Source organism: Myotis nattereri, assembly GCF_964212035.1.
Source record: "Myotis nattereri genome assembly, chromosome: 2".
NCBI classification, from domain to species: domain Eukaryota; kingdom Metazoa; phylum Chordata; class Mammalia; order Chiroptera; family Vespertilionidae; genus Myotis; species Myotis nattereri.
This window is the reverse complement of record NC_138076.1, coordinates 81,915,329-81,936,427: the sequence shown is the minus strand read 5'-3', so window position 1 is coordinate 81,936,427 and position 21,099 is coordinate 81,915,329. Positions and strand designations below refer to the sequence as shown.

At 37.9% G+C, this 21,099-nt stretch overlaps 1 protein-coding gene across 1 annotated transcript in view; it reads left to right on the top strand.

Annotated features, from left to right (window-relative positions):
* ELF1 (E74 like ETS transcription factor 1) overlaps positions 1-21,099 on the top strand; it is a 125,354-nt gene that overhangs the window by 100,091 nt on the left and 4,164 nt on the right. The window contains exons 4-8 of the mRNA XM_081082536.1: positions 6,425-6,532; positions 8,191-8,358; positions 12,407-12,490; positions 13,090-13,282; positions 14,422-14,871. Of these exons, the coding sequence (XP_080938662.1) occupies positions 6,425-6,532; positions 8,191-8,358; positions 12,407-12,490; positions 13,090-13,282; positions 14,422-14,871 (1,003 nt within the window). The remainder of the gene's footprint in view (positions 1-6,424; positions 6,533-8,190; positions 8,359-12,406; positions 12,491-13,089; positions 13,283-14,421; positions 14,872-21,099) is intronic.

Genomic DNA, 21,099 nt, shown 5'->3' with positions numbered 1-21,099 from the left:
GCCCAATAAACTTGAGAGAAGGTTTTCCTTATTTGGAAAGAAGAACAGTAATTTGATCCAAGTAAATTACATAAATTTATGTAACTCAATAACTGATTAAGAATTACTAGAATGAGATGTTAGATTGATTAATGTAAAAAAGTGAGTATAAAAACATTAATAAAAGCCATAATACTTCTATTTTGTATTTTTAAAATAAAAATGACCAAACCCACTGGAGAATGAGAGAGAAGCCTAAAATAATTCATCCAGCCAATGGTAAATTAGTATTACCTTAAATTTTTTTTTTTCTTTAAAATAAAAAGTTAATGTTGGTAATTAATGACAGACACTATAAAGTTAAATGAAAAAATGTAAATGATATTTAATTTCCTCATAAAATATAGCCATTTTCCACCCTGGTTTTAATAATATCATTAATATCTAGCTTTTACCTGAAATTATAGCCTTTAGAAGTGAGCAGTTTAAAATTTTTATAGAAAAATGTTTTGTCCTAAGTTGGGAAATAAGCTATTTTAAATTCTGGTTTTCTTAGCAAGTGTAATTATTAATTATTATCATATTGAGGAAGATGAATCCAAGTGTTGCTATTTGTCTATGCCATTACCATAGACTCTTAATTATAGGTTATGAAATAAAATTCTAATAATTATATATATATAAAAAAGAACTCATAAAACTCAGCACCAAACAACCCAATAAAAAAATGGGCAGAGGACCTGAATAGACACCTCTCTGAAGAAGACATAAAAACAGCCAATAGATATATGAAAAGATGTTCAACCTCACTAGCAATTAGGGAAATGCAAATCAAAATGACAAGATATCACCTCACACCTGTTAGAGTGGCTATTATCAACAAGATAAGCAATAACAAGTGTTGGGGTCCAACCCCAGCAGGTCCAAGGGTTCCCAAAGGTGTGGACGGAGTCGGTGAAGAAGGAATGACACAGGGGCAGCGTTCATGTGATCAGCAGCCTAGCCAGGTTTTCTAGCCAGGTTCTCCAGCCAGGTTCTGTCTTTATTCTCCTGTTACATCTGTATTTATACCAGTTGATTTTAATCCTATCCATTCTATTCCAAAGGTTAAGGTGTTTGTTATCTCCATTCCAAGGTCACTACTCTATTGTTCTGTTAAGATACAAGGAAGTACAGTGGGACCTTGACTTACGAGTGTCCCAACTAACGAGTTTTTCGAGATACGAGCCGTCTCTCGGCCGATTTTTTGCTTTGAGTTGCGTGTTAAAATTCAGGTTATGAGCCAGCTTCAGATACCCCACCGCTAGCTGGCACAGCAAACATCACAGTGAACGCCACAACATCAGCCCAACATCACGTGTCTCACTCATTCACTTTTTGATTTGACATACGAGTAATTTGAGTTACGAGCTCTGTCACGGAACAAATTAAATTCGTAAGTTAAGGCCCCACTGTAACTGAAGGAGATTATCCTAAGTAAAGATTATGTAGTTTAAGCGTGATTGTTCATAGTTAAAGTGATTAATTACCCGCCTGGCACTTAGTTAAGGGGTTTTATTCCCTTCCTTAGTCCTGTTAATCCCTAACTCCAGGGAAAATATCCCCACCTGGGGAAATAACCTTTCTCAGAGAGGTGACCTTTGTTAAAACACATAACGCTAAGAAGGGGAGCAAACATATTAAGAACAGTATGCCATATACATCAGGTCCCTTGAAACATATGCTGTGCAGATGTTTCTTCCCTGCAGTGACTGTGTCAAGCAGCAAGGATGGACCGGCTTCCTGCAAACAAGTATTGGAAAGGTTGTGGAAAAAAGGGAACTCTCATTCAATGCTGGTGGGAATGTAGACTGGTACAATCACTATGGAAAGCAGTCTGGCGTTTACTGAAAAAACTGAGAATAGAGCTATCATATGACCCAGCAATCCCTCTTCTGGGTATATACCCGAAAAACTAGAAATCACGTATTCACAAAGTATATGCACCCCTATGTTCATTGCAGCATTAGTCATGGTGGTGAAGACAGGGAAACAACCAAAATGTCTTGCATAGTGCTCGCTTCTGTAACACATATACTAAAATTGGAACAATACAGAGGAGATTAGCATGGCCCCTGCACAAGGATGATATCCAAATTCATGAAACATTCCATATTTAATAAAAAAAAATTCCTGTGATAGAGAACTGGATAAAGAGGATATGGTACATATACACAATGGAATACTTCTCAGCCATAAGAAAGGATGAAATACTGTCATTTGCAACAACATGGATGGACCTTGGGAATATTGTGCTAGGTGAAATAAGTCAGTCAGAAAATGCTAAGAACCATATGATTTCACTCAAGTTTCACTGAAACTTGTGAACACAAACAGTGTGGTGGTTGCCAGAGGAAGTGGGGGGGGAAGGGGGTCCTAATATTTGGTGATGGGAGAAATTTTGACTTTGATGGTGCAATATACAGGTCTCATAACATAGAAACCCACACCTGAAACCTATATGGTCATGTCCAATATCACTCCAATAAATTTAATTTAAAAATCTATTCAAGTTCTCTAGTGTTCCTTCTGTAGTAATTCGGAAATGTGACTGCTTGCCTTAAGAGGAAAACTTTAAAGCCTTTGAAAGAGGAAGACTCCATGAAGGGTTGAATTGCTGTTTGAAAAATCCAGGCTAGACTGAAATCCTTGCCTCTTTTTATATTGGCTATCTTCCTGTTTTTTGACCTCCATGTGACCTATAGATATTTGGGTTCATAGATAAAAGTGGAGGGAACCAAACCCACAAGGTTGGAACTTCGCAGTTACTTTTCTTATATTTGGAAGGAGCTTCTCTTCTGGCTTTGCAGATTGTGGGGACTCGCAGCATTAGCCATTTTTTTTATGGAAGAAAATATTCTTTGTTAGGAATTTTTTTCTAATTGAGAGGAGCTGAACTTCTTTGTATGCATCATTCAGGAATTATCCCAGCTTTCTGCTCCTTTAGCAGTTCATCCCTTCCATTCCATCATGGGATTCCTCCCTTGGGAAGGCAGTCAGCCAAATTAATCCTATATAGTAATCCTATATAATAAAAGGCTAATATGCAAATAGACCAAACAGGGGAACAACTGAACACTCAGTTGCTATGACATGCGCTGACCACCAGGTGGTGCGCGGAACATAGCGGGTGTTGGCTGTGGCAGCATGGTGGAGCAGGTGAGCAGGGGCACCTGAACAAGGCAGTGCACCAGTCGCTTCATCGGGGTGAGCCTCTGGTGGTTACTGAAAATTCTTTGCTCCCACATGCTGCAGACCCACCCTGCACTCGCACCTGCTGCTGGCGCCGGAGCTGCCGCTCACACCCACTGCCTGCACTGGCACCCACTGCCGGTGCCCAGCGCTGGTCCCGATCGGTGCCATTAGCGGGTTCGAGTGACTTCTCCACCTCCCCCTGCTCCTGAGGCAACAGCTACTGCTTGCATCCACTGATGGCGCTGGCCCCACTAGCACCTCCTGCTCACGCCAGCCCCAATTGCTCTGTGCTGTGAGCAGGGCTGGCACTGTCAGCGCATGGGAGTGGCGGCGGCGGGAGCGGGTCTGCAGGAAGACAAGAGGGGCTGGGTGGGGGCATGAAGGGTGGGCTGAGACGCGTCCCTGTGCCCACCACAGCCTCGCAGCCCACAGTTCCTTTCAAGGTGCACGAATTCATGCAGTGGGCCCCTAGTTGATGTATAAAAGCCAAGTTAACTAATCTGTTGTTATGTAATTTTTAGCAATTGTATATTTTGTTTTGTAATGGTATGACTACTTATCTTGTTTTTAAAATTTTATTTTTTATCTTCAACTAAGGATATATTTATTGATTTTTTTTTGAGAGAGAGATACATCAGTATGAAAGAGAAACATTGATTGATTTCCTCCCATAGGCGCCCCTATCAGGGATTGAGCCCACAACCTAGATATGTGCACTGACCAGAATTAAACCTGCAATGTATTAGTGTACAGGACGATGCTTCAACCAACTGAGCCACCTGGCCAAGGCTAATTTTCTTTAAATGCATAATACTTATTCTCATTCCCTGCTACTATTATTCTTATTTTAATTTCTTTCTTTTCCTCTTAAAGTACTTATATTCTAGCTATTGTAAATGACTTAGTCTAAGCTCATCTTTTTAGGAAGCCACCTTAACCTACAGCAATACAGTGCCCAAAAGTCAGTCTATTCTACACCATAAAATTAATCACTTACTTCCTTAGACAGTATCTGAGTATCAGTTACCAATAGAAAAGGAAAAGGTCATGTCTTAAACTATTGTATTTTCCACATTTCCTAACACAGTTAAGAGTGATAGGCATTCAATATTTTTTCCAGTTGAGAGTAAGTAAGCATTTTGTAGATTCTTGAAGATCTTCAATCTAAAGAAAATGTGAACTCTTTAAGAAATATTTAGGGTAATAAGTATTATAATCTAATGAAAACGTAAGCTAAATTTTACAGAGCTACTAATTTCTTGGTAATCTGGTTATATTCTTAGTAATGAAAAAGAAAATGATCTTGTTCTGGATTGAATAGGAATGGGAAGAGGACAATGTGTAAATATGTGATCTCTTTCATTTAATTGAGATAAAAGAACTTTTGCTCCTAGTACTATGTTTATATTTATTATTTACCCTTATGTACAATTAAAAGGCTTATATTCATTGAGTTACATACTGTCAGTCCAACTCTGAATCTGAAAGTTCTGAATATAAATGTATATTCAAACTTTTAAAATTAACATGTAATTTTTATCACAATTATAGGGGGGAAATTCAGCAAGTCAGTATAAGGGATTATGGATAATGACTATCACATTTAGGAAACTTGAATTTATCCATGAAAAAAAGGCATTTGTAGCTCTTTATTTAGTTTCTTGGTTCTGACTGTAGAGGTTAAGGGCTAAAAGCCACTCAGGGATTTATTGTGCAACTATTTGGGGCATCTGTCTGGGATGCAGAGAAATGTCAGTTATCTAGCATGTACTTGGATAAATTTTCACTTATATTTTAATATTTTTTAAAAATTAAGAAAAACACTTAAAATTAAGAAAAACTTAAGAAATTAATAGTGGGGTAATTAGTGTTCTACAGTACCAACTAGAGAAGAATGGTACCAGAAGTACCATGATTTTTAATAATGTGATTATGACTAAAACTTTCTGGAGATGGTGGCAATTCACTATAATTATAAAGGAATGAAAGAAGAGTCAGAGAATAACAGAGACCTAAGTTCATTCCAAGAGTGTTGTAATCAGTGTCAGAGGTGAAAGGGACCTAATTTTATAGTATGGAGCAGGGGTCCTCAAACTACAGCCCGCGGGCCACATGCAAATACAAATATTGTATTTGTTCCCATTTTGTTTTTTTTACTTCAAAATAAGATATGTGCAGTGTGCATAGGAATTTGTTCATAGTTTTTTTTTAAAATATAGTCCGGCCCTCCAACGGTCTGAGGGACAGTGTACTGGCCCCCTGTTTAAAAAGTTTGAGGACCCCTGGTATGGAGTCTGCAGAAACAAAATGCCTTACCCAGTGACATACTAGTTTAGTAGCACACCTGGGATTTTTGCCTGCTCTCCTGAACCCTTTCTAATCAAGTCCAATGCCCATCTTATTTATTCTTTTAAAATTTTTTTCGCTTATTGATTTTAGAGAGGAAGGGAAAGAGAGAGACAGACATTAATTTGTTGTTCCACTTATGCATTCATTGGTTGATTCTTGTATGTGCCCTGACGAGGTTGGAACCTGTAACCTTGCGCATTGGGACAACACTCTAACCCACTGAGCTACCCGGCCAGGTCCCTCGTCTTATTTATTTATTTAAAATATATTTTTATTGATTTCAGAGAGGAAGGGAGAGGGAGCGAGAGATAGAAACATCAACGATGAGAGAGACTCATCAATTAGCTGCCTCCTGCATCCCCCTTACGGGGGACTAAGCCTGCAATCCGTACATATCCACTGACTGGGAATCGAACCTTGACCTCCTGGTTTATAGTTGATGCTCATCCACTGAGCCACACCAGCCAAGCAAAAGAGAAACTTTGATTGGTTGCCTCCCAGACTTGCCTTGACCAGGGATTAAACCTGTAACCTCAGTTGTGCCCTGACTGAGAATTGAACTCGCAACAGTTTTGGTGTGCCGGATGATGCTCCAACCAACTGAGCCACCCAGCCAGGGCTTGTTTCTTTTCACCCAAAAGCTTCACATCTTGCAGATTTTTTTTTTTTTACATCTTACAGATTTTTAAAAAAGAAATAGACAAGTATTTAATAGTTATATATAGATTTATATGTTGATATAAATTGAGTATATAAGCCTAAGTATTAAGTGAATGTACCCTAGTTCAAGACATCAGAATCTATGGGTTATAGAGCAACAGGTAGCTTATACTAATTCTACTTTTCTTTCAATGTATTATAGTTGAAGCTTCCTGTCATAATGGAGATGAAACAATTGAAACCATTGAGGCTGCTGAGGCACTCCTCAATATGGATTCTCCTGACCCTATGCTGGATGAAAAACGAATAAGTGAGTGGTGATGTGTTATGATTGTTCATGTTTATAAACTTTGACAAGTTATTCTTGCTATCTCTATTAGGTGAAAAATATTTTAAAAAAAAACAGAGACCATGCTTTATACTTTTTTTGTCCCAAGGACATTTTAAGGTAAAGCACTAGTTGAGGCACCTTTGCAGAAGTGTTCAATTAAACAAGGCTTTTTTCTTTTAATTTGGGAAGTAAGGCCTTTAGGAATAAAAAGTAATTTATGTAGTTGTGAAATAGCAGATTATGCAGAATTTCTTCTCTTAACCTCATTGGTAAAAGTATTAGGATGTTTAGGATCCAAGCTATTATTATTTATTGATCTCTATAGATATTCATTAGTGAATAGGCAAACATCCATTGAAAAGTTTTCTAACACTTCATGGCATAAAATTCATTACCGCATTTGATCTGCTTTTATTTATTTATTGTGGGGGAAGCAAGGGAAAAAGGAAAGTGAGTTTATGTGGAAAGCCAGCAAGCAAAGAAGATGGCGGACTAGGGTCCTAAAGAACCAACTTGAGAAAGTGCTGAATTTGGCTTCTTTTATTTCAAGGGAAGGGGAAAATCAAGGGGTGACTAATGACCACAGGCATCAGGATGTCAGCAAGGGTCCGAGGGGAATGGTGAAACTTCAAATCCGGTTGCCGAGTTCACATTCAGAGGTTCCTATAAATCTATTTTCTCAGCCAAGTTCTCCATCTGCCCCATTTTATGTCGCCACCTCTGCCACTCGACATTCTCTATGATGTGTGGGTGGGCTCCTCATCCCACCACAAACAGTCTGATCTATCTGCTTTTAAATTCATCTTCTCTTGGGCTTTTCTGACAAGAAAATACTTAAGTTCAAAACTATTAATACTAAATCAATTCAAGATGTTTACTGGATATTCTCTATGCACACCAGTGCATTAGACAATAGTGTTTATACAAATGAACAGATATTGCCTCTTTCCTCAGTCTTACAATTTAATTTTGAAAACAGTTATTTATGTAAGTAACTACAAAAAAACAAAAATAAAAGTCATGAGAGAGAGAACAATGTTTTCTGGAAGGAGAGAGAACTCTAGCTGACAACTCCATAGAAAGGCTTTATGGATGGAGAGTTTTGACCTTGGCTGTAAAGGACAAATAAGCTTTTAAAGGGTAGAGGAAATAGGAAAGGATATTCAGAGTAGAAGGAGTGGGTTGAACCAAACACACAGACCTATAAGAAAGAATCAGATGTAGATAAAAATGTTTTGGTATAGCTGAAGTGGAGATAAATTGGAAAGGTAGACTGTGGGAAGCTTCACACGGCATGCTGTGTCAATTTTCTTTTTAATTTTTGGTGTAAAGTTTTTATAGAGAAGAAGAATATGGTGAGATCAGACTTGGGTTTCAGAAGATAACTTTAATAGCACTGTGAAGAGTGGAAAAGAGAAGCAAGAGAGACTGGTGATAGGAAGTCAAGTAAGGGAGATACTGTAATAGTTTTGTCAAGCCTGTACTGGTATAGGATATCTGATTTCAGGCAGAGGAAATAAAAAGCAAGGACTAGATTTAAAGATTTCATTTCTATTTTATTCTTTATAGAAACAAAATTATTTTATGAAATTATTTTGATCTGTAATACAAAGTTGATGATAATTTATTTCCATTAGATAATAATATTTTTAGTTCATCTGAAGATGACATTGTTGTTGCCCCAATCACCCATGTATCCGTCACATTAGATGGGATTCCTGAAGTGATGGAAACTCAGCAGGTTCAAGAGACATATGCACACTCACCAGGAGCCTCCTCACCAGAACAACCTAAGAGAAAGAAAGGTGAGTGGTTAATTTGTTTGGGGAAACAATAAAGTCTTGATGTGGAATCTAAATATAATGTTTGTTTAAGGATACTTCTTAACCAATTAAAACTTACATAAGAAATTGAGGGTACTAAATATAAACTAAGAGGTATTTCTTCACATTAGATTTCTTTTGTAAAAAGTTAGATTATTTTATACATTTAAAATATTTGGTGTATCTTACAGAAAAGCCTCAATCTTTTATCTAAACCCCTTTTCCACACTCAGAAAGAGCTTGGAGATAGGGGCAGGTCAGCTTACTCCCACAGGACATAGTTTGGAAACCACCAGCATAAATTCCAATATAAGATTTCAATGGGAAAAATACGAGTTGGACATCAGCAGGTAAGTAATTGAAGAAGAAAATGTTAGAATGTGTTAAAGGGAATTTTTAACTTTAGGACCATTCTTACATTTTAAAGTCTAACACTCTTTCCATTTTATTTCATTCTTGATTCTGCACCAATTTGTTTCATATTTTAAGTTTAATCTCTCGGTTAATGGCATCACTACCAGCTACCAAGTAACCTAACTTCACGAAAAAGAAGGGAAAATTCCTAGAGCCAAAAATGAAGAGGAACCTGGCTGGTTCAGTGGTTGAGTGTCTACCTATGAACCAGGAGGTCATGGTTCAATTCCCAGTCCGGGCACATGTCTGGGTTGTGGGCTTGATCCCCAGTGGGGGGCATGCAGGAGCCAGCCAATCACTGATTCTCTCTCAGCATTGATGTTTTTATCTCTCCCTCTCCCTTTCTCTCTGAAATCAATAATTTATTTTAAAAAATTAAATTTATTTTTTTAAAAATTAAGAGGAAAATGAAAACAGTAAGAATGAGCTAGCACTGCCGCGGCTGTAAAGGGCTGAGAAGGACATGTCAGTCTTGGTATTTAGGTGGATTGGGTTTTATTGCCCTTGTAGAGGTAGATGCTTAAGTCTTGGTCCAATGCAAGATGGGTCTGGGACAGAGACCTCAGGATGTAATTGGGGTCCTTGAAAGGCTATACCCTCAAGAGAAAAACAATATGCCCATTGGCACAGACAGATATCAAGGAAGCTATGGCTCTGAGTGAAGAAATTCTTTCTTCAAAAATTCATAATCCTAGGCTTGCCTTAACCTAAGTTTACTATTAGACTAGAGGCCTGGTGCATGAAATCCATGCACAGGTAGGGTCCCTAGGCCTGGCTGGCGATCACATTCCCCGCCCCCTCCTTCCCTTGCTCCCTCAGCGCCCCACGGCTTCAGCTGGTCACCTTCCATATTCTGCGCCGTCCCCTGGTGGTCAGCACATGTCACAGCAAGCAATTGAACGAGGGTCAAACTCCCAAGGGGACACTTTGCATATTAGCCTTTTATATATATAGGTGCCGGGGTCCGACCCCAGCGGGTCCAGGGGTCCCCAAAGGTGTGGACAGAGTCGGCGAAGAAGGAATGACACGGAGACAGCGTTCATTTGATCATCAGCCTAGCCAGGATCTCCAGCCAAGTTCTGGTCTGGATCTCCAGCGAAGTTCTGTTTAGGATCTCCAGCCAGGTTCTGTGTCCATGGTCTCTTGCTAGGTTCTCCAGCCAGGTTCTCCAGGTTCTCCAGCCAGGTTCTGTAGCCATGTTCTCTTGCTAGGTTCTCCAGCCAGGTTCTGTGTCCATGTTGTCTTGCTAGGTTCTTCAGCCAGGTTCAGTCAGTAGGTTCTAGGCAGGTTCTCTTGCCAATTTCTGTAGTCAGGTTCAGTCCAGGATCTTTTGCCATGTTCTCTCGCTAGGTTCTGTCTCTAGGTTCTGAGGCCAGTTTCTGTCCAGGATCTTTTGCCATGTTCTCTCCAGCGAAGTTCTTCTGTCTCTAGAGAACGTTCTGTGTAGGTTCTGTGCCAATTTCTGTCTCTCTCTCTCTGTCTCTTGCTGTCTTGTTACAACTGTATTTATACCAGTTGATTCAATCCTATCAATCTCTATTACAAAGGTTAGGGCGTTTCTTATCTCCATTCCAGGGAGTAAAGATTATGTAGCTTAAGCATGATTGTTCATAGTTAAAGTGATTAATTACCCGCCTGGCACTTAGTTAAGAGGTTTTATTCCCTCCCTAACTTCAGGGGAAAATCCCTACCTGGGGAAACAACCTTTCTCAGAGACCTTGGTTAAAACACATAGTGCCAAGAAGGTGAGCAAACATGTTAAGAACAGTATGCCATATATGCCAGGTCCTTTGAAACAGCAAGGATGGACCGGCTCCCGGCATATAGGTTTTAAGCTATCAATATCTTTAGGATTTCCCAAACAAGTAAATTACATAAAAGTGACCCAGGCTAGCAATAACTTTGGGACATCAGACAGAAGCTCTTGTAAAATTGTTCTGGCAAATCATGCATTTAAACCAGGCTGCATGGGATTTCCTCAAATAAAACCCTGTTGAGCACTGACTGGTGTGCTTCAGGGGTTAGAGGATCAGCCCTTGCACTGAAGGGTGGCGGGTTCAAATCCCAGTCAAAGGTGCGTACCTGGGTTCCAGGTTTGATCCCTGCTCCCAGTTGGGGCACGTGCAGGAGGCAACCAATCCAGGTCTGTCTGTCTGTCTGTCTGTCTCTCTCTCTCCCCCCTCCTTCCTCTCTAAAAAAAAGTCAATTAAAAAAATTCTAACCCCACCAGAGTGGCTCAGTGGTTGAGCATCAATCCATAAACCAGGAGGTCACAGTTGGATTCCCAGTTAGAGCACATGCCCAGGTTGCTGGCTTCATCCCCAGTCAGCGGCATGCAGGAGGCAACTGATCATTGATTCTGTCATCATTGATGTTTCTATCTCTCTCTCCCTATCCCTTCCTCTCTGAAATCAAGAAAAACATTTTAAAAAGAAAGAAAATGGTATATATCAGAAAAATACATACAGGTAAATAGGAAGCATAAAATGAGTGATAGGGATAGGAGCTAACAGAATTCTTGGCTTCTAATACTTGTTATCATTAACACAGTCAGCCAGAAGTGTCTGCTCATGAATGGGTTCTCTGCAGATGTTTGCAGTGATGGAAGTCGAGACACCTTGCTGACTAGGTTCCACATTTATACGTTTGGTAGTCTTAAAAGGGTCCTGAAGAGTGATATTTTTGACCCTCTTCTCTCTGACTTATGTTCACCCTTGAGAGAGTCAGCCTCAAGAATGCTGGAGTAAGATGTACTAACTAAAGTATCTATTTATGCTTGATCTTTACTGTTACACATATACTGAATGAGACAGCATGATCATTTCCACCTAAATCACAGGCAACATTGCCAACCAATTGTGATTCAAGATAAGTGGCAAAAGAGGATTACAAGAAGGCTTTAGGGTAGTTGGTTGATTCAGACTGAAGCTGCACAAAATACAGTTTAATACTTCTCTTGGAATGGACATGTTTAGGGGTTGGATAATGGATAACTATAAAGTCTGTTTGCTGTAAACAGAAATATATAGAAAAATGAGATGTTTAAAAATACATAGGAAAATAAAAAATTTACTGTGGTTCACCAAAATTTTGCTTCATTGATTTTTTATATCTAGAGTTTGGGGAAGTTTCCAATTTGAGAACTAACTTTGCAGAACTAACAAAGCTACTTGTCATAAATATATCAAATGGACCCAGCAATATATTTAAAAGAGAGAAAAGCTAAAAATCTGCTTTTTCTACCTTAAAAAACTTAGAAACCTATATGGATTTTTTTAGCTCAAGTTTTATCAGAATCAAGAATTTCCCCTTGAATTTTAAGAAAGCACTGTCAGTATTGACAACTCAAAGATAAGATGCAGTATTTTAAACTTAACCTTATGTTTACAAATGAGACAAAATATCATTTTCAGTGTATTTGTGATCTAACCTACATTAAAGTTGTTTTTACTCAAATTATTTTTTTAGTAAATAGCACTTAAAGAGACCAATATATGTGATCTGTGTATAAAGTGGCACTTAAAATTTAGGATAAAGGACAAAACAGCATTTATAGCTAAATTGTCCACTCCCACTTTTGAGGGTAAATATTTATGCAGAGCTGTTCTGCTTTCAGGGAGAAAAACTAAACCACCACGACCAGATTCTCCAGCCACTACCCCAAACATATCTGTGAAGAAGAAAAACAAAGATGGGAAGGGTAAGTACTATTGTAATTTTCCTATAATACTTATGGGTCAAATAACGTTCAGATTGCTTTAAAATGTTTGCATATTGTAAGCAGAAACTACCAACTTTCTTGACATATTAAAATGGATCTTATTGCTGTCACATGCTTATGAGATACAGTTGCCATTTTCTGTAAAGAGCATGGTTAATAATGTAGCCCAGAAATCCTTTTAAAAGATGTTCACTCACCTGTCCAAATAATCCATTCATTCATATAATAATGAGTCTTTTGGAAGAGTTCAGCCAGGTTAGGTTTTCAGTTTATAGACATTTTATTACATTGTATTGGGGTTCTAGTATTTTAATAACCGCTTCCACATTTGAAGAAAAAATCATCTCAAAGTGCTTTCTCCGTAAGCCATGTCAAATCTAATTGGCAAGATTGCTCTGTTGAGATACCTTATGTGGGGCCAATAAAAAAAATATCTGTATTAGGCCCCAAAATTGTAATTGTTATATTATCAATACTAATGAATTAAGTATTTGTATAATTACAGATGGAACTTTTAGTTGTGTTTTGTTGTGCACTTTCAAATGAAATTTTGGTCAAAGAAATCGCTTTTGTTTCAGGAAACACAATTTATCTTTGGGAGTTTTTACTGGCACTGCTCCAGGACAAAGCTACTTGTCCTAAATATATCAAATGGACCCAGAGAGAAAAAGGCATTTTTAAATTGGTAGATTCTAAAGCAGTATCCAGGTTGTGGGGGAAGCACAAAAATAAACCTGATATGAATTACGAGACCATGGGAAGAGCTCTCAGGTATGTGAAGTTTTTGTAGTTTATTAAGAATATAATTTTCTAAATACTAAAGAAATAGATAACTTTTAAAAAGTTAAAGAATTCAAAAAATGGTGAACCTTATTTATTGAAGTGCTAAAACCACACCGATAATAGAATCAGTGTGCATATAAATTTAAATCTTATTTCAATCTGGGAAAATGTTTGCCTTCCAAAAAAAGATCTTCATGCAAACAACAGATATTTTATTTATAAAGGGATCAGAAAATGTTAAACTATTATCACTTATTATAAATTGACCACAGGCCAGACCTGTTTTGAGCCATTAAACTTAAATTCAGCACAAAATACAAATAGTGGTGATGTAGGAAGTTACTAAGGGGTGCATTTTTAAATGTAAACCTCAGGTATGATTTGTAATATCTGAAGATAGAATAAATCTTTGCTTTAAGGATAAGATTAGACAAAATTTTCAACTAGGGTATAATATTATCCTTTAACTCACTTTAGTTTCTCTTTGGTCTTATAATTTATTCTTCAACATATACATGTATTTGAGAAAAATTTATTAAAAATAGCATGATGTGATAATTTGATAACCTTAAACTACAACTGTGTGTTTAATTACAGTTTTTTTAACACACTTTTGCTTACTAATATAATTTAAATTATTGACAAAATTTGAATCCCTTCTATTTGTGCATCATTAAATTTTATATAAAAAACTGAATTAAGTTTACCGAATCAGATTTAAACTGGTAGGGATGTTACAGGAAACTATGGAAGGGAAATAGTTTCTTGGGTTTGGTACTAGATTGAATTATTCCAGCAAGTTAACAGAAAGGTAGAGGAAGGAAGGAAAGTGAAGGCTAGAATAATCCATATACTTTATTAACAATCCCCTAATTAAAATTGCTTTTAGATTCAGTTGGTAATAAGGACTTTTCTCTCTGTGAGTAAATGTGTGTTTTACATATATTTAGAAAATGTTTTTAATTACACTATCTTATATAAAACAGTTGCTCTTCATTTAGAAATTCTTTTCTCTTGTTTGTTTCCAACTTTAAACTTCATAATTATAAAATTCTTATTTTGGTGAATATTATTTTCATTTATATTTAATTGAATAAAATATTGATGGAATTGTTTGCTTTGAATAGGTACTATTATCAAAGGGGTATTCTGGCAAAAGTAGAAGGCCAGCGCTTGGTGTATCAGTTTAAGGAAATGCCAAAAGATCTTATTTATATAGATGATGAGGATCCGAGTTCCAGCATAGAATCTTCAGATCCATCACTGTCAGCAACAACCACTTCAAGCAGGAACCAAGCAGGCCGATCAAGAGTATCTTCAAGTCCAGGGATAAAAGGAGGAGCCACTACAGTTCTAAAACCAGGGAATTCTAAAGCTACTAAAACCAAAGATCCTGTGGAAGTTGCACAGCCATCAGAAGTTCTGAGGACAGTGCAGCCCACACAGTCTGCATATCCTACCCAGCTCTTCCGGACTGTTCATGTAGTGCAGCCAGTACAAGCTGTCCCAGAAGGAGAAGCGGCCATAATTAGTTGTGTGCAAGATGAAACATTAAATTCTTCAGTTCAGAGTATTAGGTGAGAAAATGAAAATTTACCAGTGTGTATTATTATGTGATGTTCCTGATCCAGAGCCATTATTTGTTAAGTGGGTCTTAAAAATGATACAGATTTCAAGCTAGAATGTTTGGTCAACAGATTGTATCAGACTTGATTGTATCAATGTTTCCTTTATTTTTACACTTTGACATTACTTGATGTTATTCTATCAATTTAAGTCTAGTCTACTATACCCTTTTATAACTGGATTAATTTATATGATAAGGGATCCACATATAAGAAAACCAGAGAATGGTTTCAGATCTATTTTCAGAGTCAGAAGCTGCAAAAATTCAACAAAAATGGACATATCATGACCTTTTGGAATGCATTGAGTTCCAAGATATAAACATTATTCCTTGGGAAAATCCTATTATGGAACAGTTAGTTCCAAAGTTCCAACAGGTAGAAAGGCCAAGAATCTAAGGTCCTCTTTTTCAGGCTTCCAGAGTGGCAGAAGTTGGCTTAATCAAATCAAATTTGCTTCATAGTCTCAGGAAAGATATGAAACAACAGATTGACTAAGAAAACCCTATCTGCTTCAGAGTGATCTTTTGCAGACATTTGGGGCTTGTCTTGTCTGATTTAGAATGGGGGAAATGGAGAGAGGGAGAAAATTAAGGTAATACTCCATTTTTCTCTGTCAACTTCAGTCTTATATTCCAGAATATAAATGCTGGATTTTTGTTCAATTGATCTTGAAGTAAGCAAACATTATCTAGGATCAAGATAGACTTAGGTGGTTCAGTCTTTCTTATATGGTCCATTTAAACCTTTAACATTGTGAAAATTTAATTCTTTTAAATCTTTAGTGGACTTGCAAGGAATAAAAAGATCACTTTTTTTGTTTTAATTGGACAGGAATGATACATCTCTAACTGGCATTAAAGAAGTAATTATTTAGCTCTCTATTTCCTTTTAATGTTTTATTTTCCTCCAGATCTCATTGGTTACATGGTGGACCTTGAAAATGACTTCAGGTTTTCTCACTGAGCAGAATATAGCCAAACAATGCTGTAGTTAAATATTTTACCCTTTGTTCTTCCTGCGTGATCTACAATGATAATCTGCTTTGTGTTGATATTTACTGCTGGGTTGCTGAAAATTACCTGAAAGAGAAGTTGGGGTGTTTCACTGGGCTGGAAAAAGTTTAGCTACATCAGAAAGCAGGTCTAAAGCAAGTTTATTCTGTGTATTTAAAAGGCTAAGTTGACTTGCCCATGAGCGATACATATAAAGCTCTCGCTGGTGCCAATCGCAAGCGTGTGTTTCAGTCTGTCATTGTCAATCGTGAATTTGGTTGAAATTCTATTATAGAGAACGGGTGAATAGTGACATTAAAATATTTCTTCTAATTAATTTCCTTTCCATGTGCATGCATCCGTGCTCCAGGTCACTAGTAAGATTATAATGGAGCTGAATTTCCTGTAAGAAATGGAAAGGATATGTGGTTCAGAAGGAATTATTTTCCTCTGGTAGCAGCGATATTTGAGGAATTTGGCAATATATTCCCATCTACTCAGAACACCTCAATTTTGAGTGTAGATTATAGTCCAGGCAGACAGCAACTGACCTTTTACAGCACAGAGGAGCCTGTGCCCACAATGCTACAACCCTTCCAAATCTAGCTTGATCATATTCAGAATACACTGCTGTAAATTCTTTGATGAGGACCTAATATCCTGTACAAGGACACAGGTCCACAGGAGCTACCTTAGCAAGTATTTAGTGTCACTGACACTTTAGAAAACACTTTTTGTAATAGTGTGGAGCCAGCCTGTACCTGTGCTTCGGAAATGTTTTCAGGTTGTAACGATGAAAAGTATAGATAGGTTTTATTTTTTCCATCAGTTCAATGCCAGAGAGAGCTTTTTGTACTAAATAGGGTCATGGAACCTAAAACAAATTGTCAAAATCAAAATATTGAGTCATCAGTTCTACGCTCTTTCCATGTTAATCAACCTCGTGTGTGTGTGTGTGTGTGTGTGTGTGTGTGTGTGTGTGTGTACCACAAAGATTCTCAATCTGACCACAATAGCCAAAACCACGTTGCCATGATAATCCCCTATGTTCCTTTATCTCTTCATATTGATTTTGATTTTCGGGCCACCTTTCACTCCCTCCTGATAGTCACTATTATAGTTATCTATGCCTAACCCAGCCAATTTCTCCTCACTTTTTCCAGTCAATCCAGTCTACATCTGTGTTCATGGAGTAGCATCTACAGTTTCAGTGCTCTGTTTCTGACTCTGTTGGAAAGAAGTAGGGGAAGGGTTTGTGGGACATTATTTATACAGTCTCAGTTGTGTTCAGTAATGTCCTAGGCCTTCACATTATTTCACCACTCACTCACCCAGAGCAACTTCTAGTCCTGTAAGCTCCACTCATGGTAAGTGTCCCATACAGATGTACCATTTTATCTATGATGCCATATTTTCACTGTACCTTTCTATGTTTAGATACCCAAATACTTACCATTGTGTTCAGTTGCCTATAGTATTTAGTGTATAATAATATGCAGTATATATGTTTGTCGTCTAGGAGGAAGAGGCTATACCAAAAGCCCTAAGTATGTAGTAGACTGCATCATCTAGATTTATGTCAGCAATTTTCAACCTTTTTCACCTCATGGTAAACATAAACTAATTACTAAAATTCTTCAGCACACCAAAAAATACATTTATGCTGATTTGACAAAAAAAAAGTAATCACTTGCCCTTTTTGCTCCAAAGTGACTTTTTAAAAAAAAACCCACAGGTACTCATACTGGTATATAAAGATATCTGGTACCAAGAATTAACCAATCAGACACAACCTTATTATGCAACGTGAACAGTAAAATGCAACAATAGCCTGGTCAGCGTGGCTCAGTGGTTGAGTGTGGACCTACAAACCAGGAGGTCATGGTTCAGTTACTGGTGAGGGCACATGCTTGGATTGCAGGAGGCAGCCGATCAATGATTCTCTCTCATCGTTGATGTTTCTATCTCTCTCTCCCTCTCCCTTCTCTGAAATCAATTTTGTGTGTGTGTGTGTGTGTGTGTGTGTGTATTTTTTTTTAAAGATGCAACTCTATTATATGACATATATATTTATGGTTCAAGACAGGGCATTCACACCAGAGAGCTATTGTTGTGTTAGCTGTTGTCATTTTTTTATTTGATAATCTAAGGGGACAGAGGTCAGTGTCCCTGGTTAAATAGCCAAGTATTGCATGTTTTAAAAACCCTTGTGGGCTCTGGCTGGGTTGCTTACCTGGTTAGAATGTTGTCCTGATATGCCAAGGTTGCAGGTTTGATCCCTGCTCAGGGCACATATGAGAAGCAAACAATGAATGTGTAAATAGTGGAACAACAAGTCAATGTTTCTTTCTCTCTTCTTTCCTCTCTCTAAAAATCAATCAATAAATAAAAAAATTAAAAAGTGATTGAGGCACACCGTGGCACATCAGTTGAAAATCTAATCTATGATGTTCACATGACAACATCGACTAATGATGCATTTCTCAGAATGTGTATCCCTGTCAAGTTTGAGGAATTTTAAAATACCAGTATCTATCCGCTGGTTATAAGAAGCTTAGATTTTTAAAAAGTAGTTAACTATAATATAACCTGTTTATTTTTATTTTTTAATTTATCTTTACTATTGAAAGTATTACATATGTTCCTCTTTTTTTCCCTCCATCAACCCCTTCTATCTTGCACTCGCCTCTGCCTCAGGACTTCACCACACTATTGTTTTTTAAATAATATAATTTCACCAGACACAACTGACAGCTTAATCATTAACTAAGAAAAATATTAGAAATTCCTGTGGTTGAGAAAAGGTGCATAATATTTTATCCTTTAATCACTGAATTTTTTATTAGTGAAAATTGTTTTAGAATTTGCCTAAATAAACCAATATATTTTCATTGTAGATAAGTATATTTTCTGGCAGATGGCAGTCAGGTATGTCAATATAGGAACATTTTTTTTTTCTAATATGAACAAAGTCTAGTATTAGCCCTGATTAGCAATATGGAAAATTTTCAAGTACATTATTGCTTGTGCCACACCTAAGAGAGGGAAGGAGGAAGGAAGAGGTGTGTATTAAAGTGTTATAACTGTCCACAGCCATAATAGATAAAATAGTAAATATTCATCTTTAGCTGAAGCTATTCGAGGACTTTGGAAATGACAGTGTGTTGTAATGGTCAAGAACATAGGCTATGCAGTCGGATGGCTTTTTATCTAACTGGTCACCTTAGACAAACTATTCAATCTCTGTGCATTATTTCCATATGTAAAATAGGATAGTACTTACAGAGCTGCAAGGCTATACATATTTATAGACACAATTGGTATGCTTACTATATGCCAAGTACTATTTTATCAATATGTACATGTACATAAACTCTTGATATGGGAAGCCTTAAAAAAATGATAACTGACTATATAGGGTCAGGTACCATGCATAGGCTCAGATTTCACACAAGCTATCCTGATTCAGGTGGACAGGGGGAGAAGGGAGGCACAGTGCATTTTGGAAAAGTTTCCTGGCTCCCAAAGTTTTTCTGTATTCTTCTGAGTCATCCTTGCCTGCCCAATAATATTAGTACATCTGGCCTTGATTCTTCGCCACACCCTCCCCACCTATGAAATATTCATTACCCAACTTATATTCTCTTCTATCTCTGTTCTTCACAAGAGCTGCTAATATCCTGCTGTATACTAATCCTGACCATGGTGACTTTGGTGGCAATATGAACTTGGGAATCGGTCATCTTACCTGTATGGGTGGGGTCTAAGTCACCCTGTGTCTTTCCACTTCCTTTGAACTTCTGAGTTGCACTGAGTCTTCTTTTCACCTTTATACCTAGCACATTTGTTTTTTACTCCACAATTTCATTTCTCACATATGTGGCAGGCCACATGACTGTAATTTACTAAAATTTATCTGTAATAATCTGGCAATAGTTAACTTGGTTTATGGGGACTAATCTAGCTGTTAACCAATTGAAGTAGCAATAATCTATCTTTTGTAAAATAGCTTTATAGAATTCAAAAGAAATACAGTTGAGGTCCAGATGCTGAGTTTTTTCAATTGCATTTGTTTTTTATTAACAGTGACCATAACTATAAATTTCACAGCTGTGAACTTTTAAAATTAGATTGACTCAACATCATTTATGTCCTTCTTTATTCAATAAGTGGGATTCATAACCTTACACAAAATGGATTTTATGTTAAATTGTACTTTATGACTGCATTTTGTGACAATTATTTGAATCAAAAAACTGGTAAAATCCATGTCTATTTATTTTACCAAAGCTTGGCTTTATTTTTTATTCTCTCTGCCAGCCTAAAGAACCCTCACAAGTTAATTATAGTAATGATTTGTTATATGTAATATAGAGGTCCAGTGCACAGATTCATGCACCAGTGGGGTCCCTCGGCCTGGCCTGCAGGGATCGGGTTGAAACCAATCTCTGGGTCCGGGGTGCAGGTGAAGCAGATTCGGGGCAACAGTGCCCAGCAGCAACCTAACCCATGGCTGATTCCCTGAGGAATCTGGCTCCCTCCTCTACTGGTTGGAGCGTCTGACCCCTGGTGATCATTGCACATCATAGCTACCAGGCAAACAGTTGCTTAGGCTTTTATATATAGAGACTAGAGGCCTGGTGCACGAAATTCGTGCACAAGTGTGTGTTTGTGTGTGTGTGTGTGTGTGTGTGTGTGTCCCTCAGCCCAGCCTGCACCCTCTCCAATCTGGTACCCCTCCAGGACTGCTGGCTCCCAACTGCTCGCCTTCCTGCCTGATTGCCCTTAATCGCTTCTGCCTGCCAGCCTGATCACCCCCTGATCACTCCCCTGCCAGCCTGATCAACACCTAACTGCTCCCCTGCCGGCCCGGTCACCCCTAACTGCCCTCCCTTTCAGGCCTGGTCCCCTCCCAACTTCCCTCTCCTGCCAGCCATTTTGTGGCAGCCATCTTGTGTCCACATGGAGGTGGCCATCTTGTGTTGGAGTAATGGTCAATTTGCATATTACCGCTTTATTAGCTAGGACTAGTGGCCCGGTGTATGAAATTTGTGTCCGGAGTGGGGTGTCCCTCAGCCCAGCCTGCACCCTGTTTAATCTGGGACCCCTCAAAGGATGTCCTACTGCTGGTTTACAGGGACCGGGCCTAAACCGGCAGTCAGACATCCCTCTCACAATCCAGGAC